This window comes from Bos taurus, chromosome 28 (genome assembly GCF_002263795.3).
Source record: "Bos taurus isolate L1 Dominette 01449 registration number 42190680 breed Hereford chromosome 28, ARS-UCD2.0, whole genome shotgun sequence".
NCBI lineage: Eukaryota > Metazoa > Chordata > Mammalia > Artiodactyla > Bovidae > Bos > Bos taurus.
The window spans coordinates 42957274-42971106 of record NC_037355.1 but is presented as its reverse complement, the minus strand read 5'-3'; the positions used below and the strand labels follow the sequence as shown (position 1 = coordinate 42971106).

General features: G+C 48.2%; 1 protein-coding gene across 6 annotated transcripts in view; it reads left to right on the top strand.

Annotated features, from left to right (window-relative positions):
- ARHGAP22 (Rho GTPase activating protein 22) overlaps window positions 1-13833 on the top strand; it is a 179542-nt gene that overhangs the window by 29516 nt on the left and 136193 nt on the right. Inside the window, exon 1 of one of the 6 annotated variants that reach the window (XM_024986884.2) lies at window positions 5979-6933. The exons of 4 other annotated variants lie outside the window; for them this stretch is intronic. In XM_024986884.2, coding sequence (XP_024842652.1) covers window positions 6900-6933 — 34 coding nt within the window. In that variant the 5' untranslated portion in view covers window positions 5979-6899. Of the gene's footprint in view, window positions 1-5978; window positions 6934-13833 lie in introns of those variants that run through there. One more of the 6 variants, XM_024986886.2, reaches the window with a different exon arrangement.

Genomic DNA, 13833 nt, shown 5'->3' with positions numbered 1-13833 from the left:
CCAAGAAAGTAGAACCTGTCACTGTTTCCATTGTTTCCCCATCTATTTGCCATGAAGTGATGGGACCGGATGCCATAATCTTCTTTTTTTAAATGCTGAGTTTTAAGCCAGATTTTTCACTCTCCTCTTTCACCTCCACCAGGAGGCTCTTTACTTTCTCTTCGTTTTCTGCCTTAAGGGTGGTGTCATCTGCATTTCTGAGGCTGTTGATATTTCCCCCAGCAATCTTGATTCCAGCTTGTGGATTGATTGATTCCAGCATTTCTCATGATGTACTCTGCATATAAGTTAAATAACTAGGGTGACAATATACAACCCAATTTGGAACCAGTCTATTGTTCCATGCCGGGTTCTAACTGTTGCTTCTTGACCTGCATACAGGTTTCTCAGGAGGCAGATAAGCTGGCCTGGTATTCCTAACTCTTTAAGAATTTTCCACAGTTTGTTGTGATCCACATAGTCAAAGGCTTTAGTGTAGTCAATGAAGTAGAAATAGATGTTTTTCTGGAATTCTCTTGCTTTTTTTATGATCCAACAGATGTTGGCAATTTTATGGGTAATAAATATGAGAATTTAAATTTTGTATATGTAAATTACGGGTAAGGGCTTACTGGGGTCTCGCAAGAGAACTTTTAGAAGGTTCCTGTGGCCTCAGTGGGGGTGATAAGGGAGATATAAAAGGTTCAGAACTCTAGGCATGAGGCTCTGATAGGCAGGTGATGTTGAAACAGGGTCCAAAAGGATGCATCAAAATCTAGGAGGTGAAGAAAGACAGGCAGAGTGTTTATTTGGCGGGAAGGGCAGGTGTGGTAACAAAGACTGACTAAGCACCGGCTCTTCTGAGATGGTTCTGGTTGACGATGGAGACGGGGCTCACTCGGTCACTTAGGGACCAGACTGTGGGCCTCTGCCCTCTTTTACGTGGGGCTTCCAAGGCGGCCCCAGAAAAGGGAGACAAACACGGAGGAGTGCTGGGGGGAGGAGCTGTGTGAGCCAGACATCAAACTGGCCACAGTTCATCTGCTCACGAACAATGACTGGAGCCCAGCCACACCAAACTGCAAGGTAGCTGGGAAATCTGGAGCATCTGGGTGTGCCCAGGAGAATGGGGAGAACAGTTTGGGTAGAGAGAAAGCACCCTCTGCCCACAGTGGGGAGTTGACAGTGACTGGGGCATTCAGAGCGAACCTGGTAGAGAATGATCAGAGCTGTATAGCAAATGTCTAACAACTGGCTCTCTGGAAGGAAAAGAAATGTAAGCCCTGATTTTGTCAAATAGTAATCAGTATTGAGGCTGCAAAGAACAAAGAACTTTATTTGGGGATCTTATGAATTGCAGTTTGAGCAACACATATTCCAAAGAGTATTTCAGGGAAGAGCAAAAACAGGAGCTTATAAAGGCAAAAGCCATGAAGCTATGTTCTGACACTGAAAAAGAAATGTTTATCCTTGAGAAATAGGCTGTCATGAATTATAAGAGGGTAAGGGTCTGATATGTATCTCGAGTTTCTAGCAGGTGTTCTGAATGTCTTCTCTAGAACAATATTTAGCATTTGCTGGTTTTCTTGGCATAAATACTCCCACCACCATTAGCTTCTAACTACCAGCATACCATCATGATCCGCGAACAAGGAGTTGGGAAGAAATGTGTAATAGCAGCTCAGTATGTAGTGGAATTAGAATTCTTCAGAGAAACAGAACCATATATGTAATGCATACATACCTCAAGGACATATGAAGTGTTTGATTATATGTATATACAGTGGTCTTCCTCAATTTACAATGGCGTTATGTCCCAATAAACCCATCGTTAAGTAAAACAATGCATTCAATACCCCTAACCTACCAAATATCATGGCTAAGCCTAGCCTATCTTATACATGCTCAGAACATTTACATTAGCCTACAGTTGGGCAAAAATCATCTAATGCAAATTCTGTTTTAGAATAAATAGTTGCATATCTCATGTAATTTATTGAATACTGTGCTGAAAGTGAAAAAACAGAATGGTTATATGGGTCTAGAATGCCTGTAAGTGTATCTATTCTAAGTTCCTGGCCACGATCACCTGGCTGACTGGGAGCTGCAACTCGCTGCCACTGCTCAGCATCATGAGAGAGTACCATCTGGTGTGTGGTTAGCCCAGGAAAAGATGAAATTCAAAAATCTGAAGTACAGTTTTCTACTGAAAGCGTATTGCTTTCACACTACCACAAAATCTAAAAATCGTATGAACCATCATAAGTCAGGGACTATCTGTGTATATCAGGAGATTTATCATGAGGAATTCGCCCACACAATTATTGAGGCTAAGTTCCAAGATCTGTAGTTGGCAAGCTGGAGACACAGGAGACCCGAGGTAGTTCTAGTTCGAAGGCAGGAAAATACCAGTGTCACAGCTCGAGGTCTTCAGGCCAGAAGCTTTCCCTTCTACTCATGGGGGACTCAGCCTTTCTTTTCTTCCTGGGTCCCCAACTGACTGGATGAGTCCAGCCACCTCCAAAAGGGCAATGCGCTTTATTTCATCTACAGATTCAAATGTTAGTTTTGTCCAGAAACCCCCTCACAGACACACCCAGAATAATATGTGACCAAATGTCTGGACAGTCTGTGGCCCAGTCAAGAAGACATAAAAATCAACCATCACAATAGTATTTCCATCATACAGATAGGATAGGATAGGATACAGATAGGATAGGGAGAAATAATCCTAAGAAGGGAAGTTGTTCAACAATAGGGAAATGTTGTCAGTAGCTAGAAAGTCATGTCTGTTGAGTAGGTATTACCTTTGTGTTTAAAATAGTTTATTTAATTGTAACTTTTTAATTCATAATACAATTTCTAATGATGTCTGTGTTAAAATTACAAAATTCCTAAAAATTCAACAATCAGCTCTCAGGGCTGTTGGGACCAGCTGGCTGGTCCAGCACGCCTCTGAGATGGACAGATGTGGTATGCTAGGGAGATAGAGCTTCAGCCGCCTGGCAACAGAGACTGAGAGTGCCATCAACTGGGAGTCTGGGGACACTGCGTTCTGGTGACCACTGAGCAGGCGTCTCAGACTCAGGGCTTTCCTATCTATGTGACGTCTTGGTATAGATTAGGGAAAGGCTTGCCCTTGTCACCATGCTGGAACACACAACTTTGCCAAAGGAGCCCAAACCCAGCCCTACTCCCCCTTCTACTGACACTTCTGCGCAGTGTACAGCTTGCATAATGGTCCCTATAGCTCTGCGTGGAATGGGGCTGTCTCACGTCAGGCCTTGAGACAGAGGCCCGTTGCCACTTTCTGAGAGACTGGTTGATAAATGTGCCCTTCCCTCAGAAGAAGCCTCCCTGAGGCAAGAGCAGGCAAAGACTGTTTCTGGTGGCTTTGGGCTCATGGAAATGCAATTATCTAATAGAGCAGTGGTTCTCAACCCTGGCCACACATTAAGTAATCGGAGGAGCTTTTACACGTCCCAAAGACCAGTGTCCACACAAGATGAGTTAAACCGGAACTGATGGGGTGGAACACAGAAACTAGTTTTCAGAATGCCCCAATACTCAGCTAAGGCTGAGAGCCAGTGACTTGGAGCTATCCTGGCTCCGGGCCAATGATGTGGGTGATCGTCCCACCAAGTGGTGTGCATTTCTGCCAAAGCCTTTTGGACAGTTCTGCCCTCCCAATCCTTTCCACTCGCCTTGCAGTGCCCAGAGGTGCCTGACCCAGAGGAGCCCCTTAGAAAATGCAGAAATGATGCAGGACAGGGAACCAGCAAAGGGAGAAGCGAGGACCACTGCCGGGAGATACAGTGCCGTGAGGACAGTGGGTAAGGGGGCAGTCTCTCTGTCTCTCCTCCTAACTGAGGCCTGTATTTCTCCTTGGCCTGAGATTACTGCCTGTGTAAGAGGAGTGGAGCAGTTCCTTCAAATAAAAACTTACTCAGGAGGCCCTGCTCTTGTCCTCACCCCACCCCTTCTCCCAGTGATCTCAAAGGGAACTGGAGGGCTCCCAGGGTCCTGTGGTGTAAGGTTTGTAAACTTCAGGAAGGAGAGGGTGCTAACGTCCCTTCCAGCTGGAACACATGGATCCCTTCATCCAGAGAAGTACTGGGAGTGTGGCCTGAGGACAGAGAGGAAAGAGCTACCTGGCCCCTGGCCCGCACCCCCGCTGCCGCCATCATTCTCTGGCGCAGAGTTCAGATTAGCTCTGCCATTTTCCCAGCTTTGCTTCTGGGCTTGAGCTTAGAGCCTCTGGTTTTGCCCAATTCCAACGCGGATCCCCAGAAAAGCAGCAGGGTAAGCTCAGCAGCTAAATATCATCCAGGGAAAGAGCTGCACAGAAAACTACTGGGAGTAGTTTCGTAACCAAAACAAGAGTGAGTGGACCCAAACTAAGCCTTTGGGGCATTTTTCCTTCCTCTGGTTTGGAGGAAGTGGTCCAGGCTGCATTACTCATAGGCTTTCGTGATTGCTCAAGACGTTGTCACTGGCCACGGGACCTCCTTCTGTGACACTGATGTCAACCTGAGACGTTCCAGCCCTGTATCCTTCCCTCTCCTGCTAGATGGTCTCTGTCCCACCCTGACCTGACCTTTTCCTGGCCCCAAAGAAACGGGACGGCAAGTCTGGCATTCAGTGGTGTTTCTCAAATCTACCCATCAAGCCAATATTCCTCATGAGGTTCGGCCTGAGTCCTACCTGAGGCTCAGGGCTTGTTGTGCAGGAGGGGCACTGGGCAGTCTGCGGCACACAGATAGGAGCCCCGAGGAAGTGCATGTTGGCGCCCCTTCTGGAGGTAGAATCAAGACAGTTTGGGAGACTTGCTTAGGATGATCAGACTTGTGTGACCGGAAACACACCCCAGAGAAAAGGATCTGGGAGCAGCAGGAGCAGGGACTGTGCATGCAGATGGTTGTGTGTAGTGTTACAGGAGAGGCCACAGAGGAAGTACTGGCCAGTACCGTAAACGGCCTTGGATATCGTAGCAAACTTATATATACTCATCCATCCCTTCTGAGGAGCATCTGAGGGTCAGAGTAAGTGACTAGATGCTGAGTAAGACAGCTCTGTCTCTAGGGATACTGTCTCTCCTTCACCCTGGGGACTTGACTCGCCACATCCTGGTGAGTCCTTAACCTCTCCCATCCTTCCCTCCTCTCCACAGTCCATATCCTGTCCTCTCCCGCATGGACTACTGCAGTGGGCCCCCAGTGGACCCCCGCCCCCAGCCTCGGGATCCCTTCCCTTCCAGCTGCTCGGTCCACCATTTGGGGATCAGTGGACATAGGGGCACTGTGAGGATTAGGGTAGAAGCACGGCCAATCAAAGCCGAGGGGACCCTGTTCAAATCCCTCACCATCTACCGACGAAGAGGATATCACACAGTACCCAGGCCTAAAGAACCCAGCCCAAGTGCCTAATGGGCACCTGGGGGGGTTTCAGGGGCAAGAAGGCTGGTCCTTACCATCCAGCAAATTCACTGAGGGCTCTCAAGCCAGGGGCGTTCACGAGAAATGATTGGAATCAGACTTAGACTGGCACCATGGAAAGGCAGGAGCTGTAGAGACAGGGTCGGTTCAGGCCCAGCCCTGACAGGGCTCTGTGACTCTGGGCAAGATACATAACATTTCCGTGCCTTATTTGTTCATCTGAAGAACCGTGACAAAGGCTTCCCTGCCTCAGGGACTCTGAGAATTGAAACAGATACAGAATATAAAGCTCCAACCTCAAGGACGCATAGTAGGTGCCTACTAAATGACAACAATGACTGTGATTGCATTTCTTGGGCAGTTTTTAGGATCTTGAGCCTGAACATTCCCAAAGCCCCACTGCACACTGTTTAGAACTCTGCCAGTATTAAACTGGAACATGGCATTTGGCAGAGATTCATTACTCAGCGAACAGCCTTTAGTAAGATCCGGAATATCCCCTGGAGAAGGAAATGGCGACCCACTCCAGTCTTCTTGCCTGAAGAATCCCATGGACAGAGGAGCCTGGCAGGCTGCAGTCCATGAGGTCGCAAAGAGTCAAACATGCCTGAAGAGACTTGGCACTAATTACTTACTATATGTGGGCCCTAACCTAAGTGTTTCACAGGATTCTTACTCCTTTCACCCTATTTAAGTAGCAAAAAAATGTTAACATCTCTAACCGGCTTTGCTGGGTGAGTCCCCTGGGACTCTGAATATGCCAAGGCTGTGCCTCTTTCTAAGACACACCTGTCTTTTCACAGTTGGAACTGTGACCTCATAGACGGCCTCCTAGTCCCTCTTGGCAGGAAGCATGGGGCAGAGCAGGTCCCCAAGGACAGACCGCTCCCCTACCCCCAGCCTTGGCAGTGCGTGCGGACCGGGGACCCAGGGCGGCCAGAGTCCGTGCATTTCCTGCAGCCTCTTGGAATCTCTAGCCAGCGGCGCGCACTTCAACGAGCCCTCCCCACGCAGAGGGCGGATCCGATCCCGGAGCCCGCCCGCCCTCTGGGGCCGTCGGTCCAGCTGGGACCGCGCACTCTGCCTGGCTCCTCCCGTCCCGCCCTCCCCGCGCCTCCGCCCGGACCGCGCACCCGCTCCGCTCGCGGATGGGCAGTGCCGCGTGCTCCCTGGCCAAGCGGAGGGACAGCCAGGCCGCCCCGCCCTGGCCCAGTGATTGATCAGAAACGGTTACTGAGCCTCTTAATGGTTTACTTGGATGGGAATTAATTCTAAGATGGATAAATAATGCATTGAGGTTTACGTTGTTCAAGGCAAGCCGTCGGTCTGGAGCCGGGAGAGGCAGCCGAGGGAGCCTCGCTGGTGACGCCAGCGGCCATGGGGGCCGGAGCGGGGAATGGGGGGCAACTGGGCGAGAGGAAGAGAAAAGGGAAGTGGATGACAGCATGATCAACCCAGCAATCCCGTCCAGGTGGCGGCAGGAAGATGCTGAGCCCAAAGATCAGGCAAGCCAGGAGGGGTAAGTCCGACTTCCTGCAGCCGATCTGGGCAGTGTGGCGAGTCTGTTGGCAGATGGGTGCGGATACTCGGCTGGCTGCATGCTGCGGTCACATGGGGCGGGCGTTCTGGAGGCATCTCGGTGGCAGGCAGCCCCTAATAGGGAGGCTCCTGGGGTCTGTGGGGGTCAGACCTGATACTGTCAGAGGGAGATGGCCAATGTAGTGCCCTGGTGGGTGTGCAGGTTTCAGCCCACATCGCACGTTTTATAGAGTCCCTGGCTTGCTCAAAGTGATGAGGTGACAACTTTGGAAAAACTTCATTTATTTTTTATTACTAAAAGGGAAATGCTGAATGCTCAAGATCTGCCCTAGTAGCCAAGGCAAAAGTAGTTGTCATTAGGAAAGGCAATGCCCTGACTTCTCCAGACAGCCAGGTCCCACCACAGCTGGGCTGCAAAAAGCAACTCCTCAGGCAGGCAGGCAGGGGCTCTGTCCGGGAGAACTCCCGGAAAGCAGCAGGGCCTGGAGTTGCTGGTGTTGGGGGAGCGGATCCAGAGATAAGTAAGGGATGTGGGTGAGCCTTGCAGGGGTGATCTGCAGCACTGGGCCAGCACCCCAGCCACCTGGTGGCCCTGCAGAATGGCCTGGGGCCTCGGGACAGGTCTTGGGGCTCAGAACAGCGTCTGCCTGGACGGCAACTTCTTGGCCAGTGCAAGTGTCGATGATAGCATCTGTGTTTTAAGAAAAATAGAATGTGTCTTTTCATGTGACCAGCGTTTGTGGAGGGCTGAACCTTCCTTGTGAGTAAGAGCATGAGGAGAGTGGCTGGAAGTGGGTGGAGCTTCTGCCCAGGGCACTTGGAACCAGTACTTGTCTCGCCCAGTGTTTGTATGTTGGAGGCAGGGATCCTCTGGGCTCTCGTGAGCTCACAGGCACACACCCACCTCATCAGCGCACTGCAGGCGTTTGGATGACTTTCCCGGGCAGGCTGGCCCTCTAGGGCACAGTTAGAGCCATCAGGACCCTCCCTGGGATGCTTGGAATGGGCTGTCACCCATGGGCTCCAGGGGGCAAGGAGGGCCGTGCACGGCTCTGCTCAGGGGCAGGGGTCCAGCCTGGTGACAGTGCAACAGGTGGGCCAGGCCAGGCCCCTAAGAGAGCTTGGCTCTCCTCTTCCAGCATGTGGCTAGCATGCTGGCCACACATGGCTCTTGCGCACTTGACATGTGATTAATCCAAACTGAGAAAAATACGCAGAAGATTTTGATGACTTGGGGGAAAAGGAATGTAAAATATCTCAATGATTATTTTACATTGATCACCTGATGAAGTGATAATACTTGGGATATATTGGGTTAAATAAAATATTGATTGAAGTTCAGTCCACCTGTTTTTTATTTTACTTGCTTTTCATGCTGTTTCTAGAACATTTATAATTACATATGTGGCTGACATTATGTTTCTGTTGGATGGGGCTGGTTTAAAAAAAAAAAAAAACAATGTTTTTGCAAACAGCTCTCAGGAAGCCTGCCTTTGAAATCTCAGTCTTCCTAGAAACATTTGTTCTGGGTCAGTGGTTCTCAACCAGGAGCTCTTTTGCCCTCTGGGGGATGTTGATGTCTGGAGACATTTTGGTTGTTCTAACTAAGGGATGCTACTGGCATCTAGTAGATATAGGCCAGGGATGCTGCTGAGCATCCTGCAATGTAGAGGACAGCTCCCACAACAAAGAATTCTCTAACTCTAAATGTCAGTAGTGCTCAGACTGAGATACCAGATGATATTATCTTGTAGTGTATGTTAAAAGATAGAGTTTATGGTGCTATATATCAGATATTTATAAGATAACCGCTTACCCATAAAAATAGGCTTCCCTGGTGGCCTCCACCACCACCAGAGCTGTTTGCAAAGTCATCCACCACCAGAGCTGTTTGCAAAAACAGTTGTTTTTTTTTTTTAAACCAGCCCCATCCAACAGAAACATAATGTCAGCCACATATGTGACTACAAATGTTCTAGGAACATCATGAAAAGCAAGTAAAAGAAAAAACAGGTGGACTGAACTCCAATCAATATTTTATTTAACCCAATATATCCATTACAGGTAAAGAATCCACCTGCAATGTGGGAGACCTGGGTTCAAACCCTGGGTTGGAAAGATCCCGTGGAGAAGGGAATGGCTACCCACTCCAGTATTCTGGTCTGGAGAATTCCATGGACTGTATAGTCCATGGGATCACAAAGAGTCAGACACGACTGAGCGACTTTCACTCACTACCCTTAAAAATACATGATCATAAACCATGACAAGAGGCATTCTAAGGGCATAAGAGCATATACTACAAATGAAGCCTTCAGAGGAACCAAGTGGTGCCTGAGCTGTGAGCTGAAGAATGGTGGGGCTACCTAGGCAAGGATGGTGGAGGGAGGAAACCACATTACAGGCAGGGATTGGCATGTGCCAGTGCTGGTGGTGGGGGGAGGGCTGTGCACAGGGTCAACAGGCTGGGGCTGGAGACCAGGTCAAGAGTCAGAGCACGCAGGGACATTTCTGGAGGCATACAGACCAAAATTATATATGCATGCCTCTAAGAAATTGGGCTCTGGTAGAAGGAAGAACTTCCTTCCAAATTCATCCCCCTTGGCATCTTTTAGGAGTTGGGAGGGCTTCGTGTCATGAACCCTGCCAGGCTATAGGATACAAATCACAGCCCCTGAGATCCACACACTGCCTTGTCCAGGCAGCTCCAGGTGATACATATGCCAGACACGCTTCCAGATTGCACCACTACCTGGTTATAAAGGGTTGACTGAGAAGACCTGGGGTCACTTTCTGAAATAGTTAAGAAAACCAGCCCAGGTCAACTGGGCTCAGAAGCCTTGGCTGCTCTGCAATAGGGGCTTCCCAGGAAACCTTCCCCAAGGTCATATTAGCTGTTAACTTCCTGGCAGGTCCCCATCCAGGCCAGCTCTGATACTGCTGCAAAGAGCGCCATCACCCTACAAATGCCCCTGTGTCTCTATCCCAGGGAGGAGGAGCTGTCAGGATTGAGAACCTCCAGGAAAAACCCTACTCTCACTATGCTACTTGCTAAATTCCTTCAGTTGTGTCCAACTCTGTGCAACCCTATGGACTGTAGCCTACCAGGCTCCTCTGTCCATGGGATTCTCCAGGCAAAAATACGGGGTAGGTTGCCATGCCCTCCTCCAGGGGATCTTCCCGACCCAAGGACTGAACCCGTGTCTCTTATGTCTCCTGCGTTGGCAGGCGGGTTCTTTACCGGTAGTACCGCCTGGTACTTACCCACATATAAAACTAAGTTTGTTCAATAATCGGAGTTCTATTTCCAAGAAGTAGTTAGAGGCAGGTGAGGCAGATGTTGTACACACGCACAGAAGAGAACAATGATAATTCAAAAAAGTAGGGAGGCACCCAAACCAGCAGGAAATGTCTCAAAAAGAGCCTGTAAATGCAAACAGTGTGCTTGCTTTTAAGTACCTCATATAATTCAGACTGATTCAGGAAGGTGGTCCAGATTGGTTGGTACCAGCTCACACTGGCCTTTAATACCGTGATTCTAGCTTGCCATTGCCTGCTTAGGACCAGCTCAGACTCACCCTCGCTTATCACGGCCTGTGGAAGCCAGACGAGGCCATCTGGACCCAGGTGCGGTTGGCTCTACCTCACTTAGCTCCTGCCTATCTCCTAGGGTCCTGTTCAGGGAGCCTTTCCTGATGCCATGCCTGGCAAGCTCTAACTCCGCTGAGATTTGTTGCCAAATTTCCAGAGTGGGAATGGAAGAGACAGTCACCCCACCCCTGCCAGTTTTCCTAGAAGAAAAACAGGATAAACTCACTGAAAATCCATGAATTTATCACAGATACAGTGGAGCAAGTCACAAATGCATGTGTTGTGTGACACTGTAAAAATTGCCTTTTATTTTTTTTAGATAGAGAACAGAAATGTAAGGTAGGCACCCTCTCCCTGTGAGTTTTCCAGGGTGAGGGAAGGCAGCGGAGCCCCAGGCTGTACCCTCATGCCCACCACCAGACTCTGAGTGCTGTGCCCTCTGTGCACCCACCACTCACAGAGCCCCCCAGGAGGTAGTCAGAACAAAGCCGCTGAATCCTTGACCCTGATGCTGCCCCAGCTCCCTGGGATTGCTCTCTTTCCTGAAATCCCACTGACACAGGGCCTGCTTCTTCAAAGATTTGTGTGTCCCCTGTTTTGATTGAGGCCTCTTCTGGGCCCGTTAGCACTGCCCCAAATAAAGATTTACTGATTTGGTCTTGCCGTGTTTCACAAGGATAAGGTATGGGAGGCAGCTGTGTCATTTGCCTCCCAGAGAGCTCTTGGCTCTGCCTGGCTCACTCAGCCTCCTGTTATTGTCCTCTCCCAGCCATCATCATTTCTAACCTGTGGCAGCAGTACTCGGCCTCACCCCACCCACGCCCATCCATTCTCCACTCCAAAGCCAGAGCCATCTTTCCAAATTTAAATCCACAGTGTACCCACCACCAGCCTCCTCCTCCAGCCCCAGCTTACAGGAAGACCTCTCTTACAGTCTAGCCACTGGCCTAACCTCCAGCCTCCTCTCACTCTCCAAGCTCCAGCCACACTGGCCTTCTTCCCATTCCTCAGCGTGTTCCATGGGCCTCCTACCACAGGGCCGGAGCACTCCCTGTTTCCCCAGCTGGAATGCCCCCTTCTCTCTGTCAGTCTGTCTGTCTGTCTGTCTCTCTCTCTCTCTCTGTCTCACACACACACACACACACACTTCTTAGCTCCCGTTCTCCCTCCAGTTCTCAGCTCAAGTGTCGCCAGCCAAGTTCTCCTGCAACCCCAGTCTAAACCGGGTCCTCTGCTCTGGGCTCTCCTTTCCTTTGTAGCACTTACCTTGAGTTGTAGTTGTACACTCCTCAGTGTGACTATTTGGTGAATAACTGTCACCCTGCTAGACTTTGCACTCCAGGAGAGCAGGGCCCATTTCTGTGTTTAGACGTCATTATACACCAACGCCAGGCATCTGGTGGGTACTCAATACACATATGGCGAATAAATGAATGCATGGGTAGGTGAGTGAGTGAGTGAATTAACAGCAGAGAGAGCGTTAGCCAGGGGGCTGAAGCACTGTCTTTGGACCTAACTGGCGCAGGTCCTCAGGAAAATCAGCCCTCCTTTGATTGATTTATATGTTGCAAATGTTTTCCCAATTTGTTGCTTGCCAGTAATTTTTATATCAGGGTCTTTTTTCCCCGATGTATGCATGTTTTTAATTATTATGTCATCAATCTATCAATATTTCCTTTTAGAGTTTCTGCCTTTATTTAAAGTATTTCAAAATAAAATTGATGTTGCTATTGAGGCTCCTTCTTTTAAAGGAAATCATTAGTCTGACGAGCATAGCTCCAGCAGCTTGAGCCATCTTCCTTCGAAGGAGTGTCAGTGTCTTAGAAGCCTTGATGAATGTGCAGAGCCTGGTCAGTACTTTGGGGATGGAGAGAAAAAGCTCTATGAGTGAGATGAAGTGCTTTCACTGGCCTTATTTTTCTTGATTTTCCCTGAAGAAAACAAACCTGCATTTCTTGTGTGCCTTCCGTGCTCCAGGCGTTTTTATCACACTTTATGCTATGATGATGCACCATTATTCCCATTTTAACAGATGTGGAAGGAGAATTGTGGGTACCGTGCCAACAAGTGTGGGAGTTCCTGTCTATCCAGTTCCGAGGCGTATGCCCTCCCCCTAACCCAACACAGGGATTCACACTATGCAAACACCACTGCAGGTGCCCTGCATGCCCCCAGGAGAGCTATGAATTCTTTGAGTGATGAAAGGTGGTGTGATTTTTAAGAAGATTCCCACTACCTATGAATACGTGGAAAGTAGATTCAAACAACTGTTAGAATATTTAAGGTTGAATTATTGATATGTAGCAGAATACTAAGCAAATTAAAAGGCAAGGCAATTATGAACTCCAGGGAAAGCAAAAAGTGATTCATGAAATATTCTAGTATACTGCATAGCTCAACTGGGACTAGCAATTACATAGTACTAATAATGGAAATTCTTTGTATTGATCAAACTAAAAATACACAGTAACTATACTGGGAGGATGGAGTGGGTGCTTACGTGTGATGGAGTGGAGGAGTGAAATAAATGAGACCCTCATCTTCCATAGTTAGAAGTCAGTAGGTAGTATTTAAAATGGAAAAAATATCAGGAAAGTATTTGGCACAAAAACAGACCGTAAATCAATGGAGCAAAATAGAGAACCCAAAAACAAATCCATGCATGTGTGGTCAATTAATTTACAACAAAGGAGCCAGCAATATACAATGGGCACTATACGGGAAGGACAGTCTCTTCAATAAATGGTGTTGAGCAAACTGGACAGTAACAAGCAAAAGAATGAAACTGGACCCTTACCTCTCACCATACACAGAAACCAACTCAACAGACTTGAACATTAAAATTTGAAACCATAAAACTCCTAGAAGAAAACATATGGGGTAATCTCTTTGACATCAGTGGTGACAATCATTTTTCGGGTTAGACACAAAAAGCAAAGGAAGAAAAAGCAAAAATAAAGAAATGGGGCTGCATCAAACTAAAAAGCTTCTGCATAGAAAAGGCAAAAACCCATAAAATGAAACAGAAACCTACAGAATAGGAGAAAATATCGGCAAATCATAGATCCAATAAGGGGCTAATATTCAAAATATACAAAGAACTTCTACAACTCAATAGCAAAAAAAAAAAAAAAACCCAACAGACTGAAACATGGGAAGAAGAACTGAATAGACATTTTTGCAAAGAATATATACCAATGGGCAAGAAGTACGTGAAAAGATGCTCACAGCACTAACCATCAGGGATATGCAGTCAGAAACCGTGTTGAGATGTCACCTCCTAACTGCT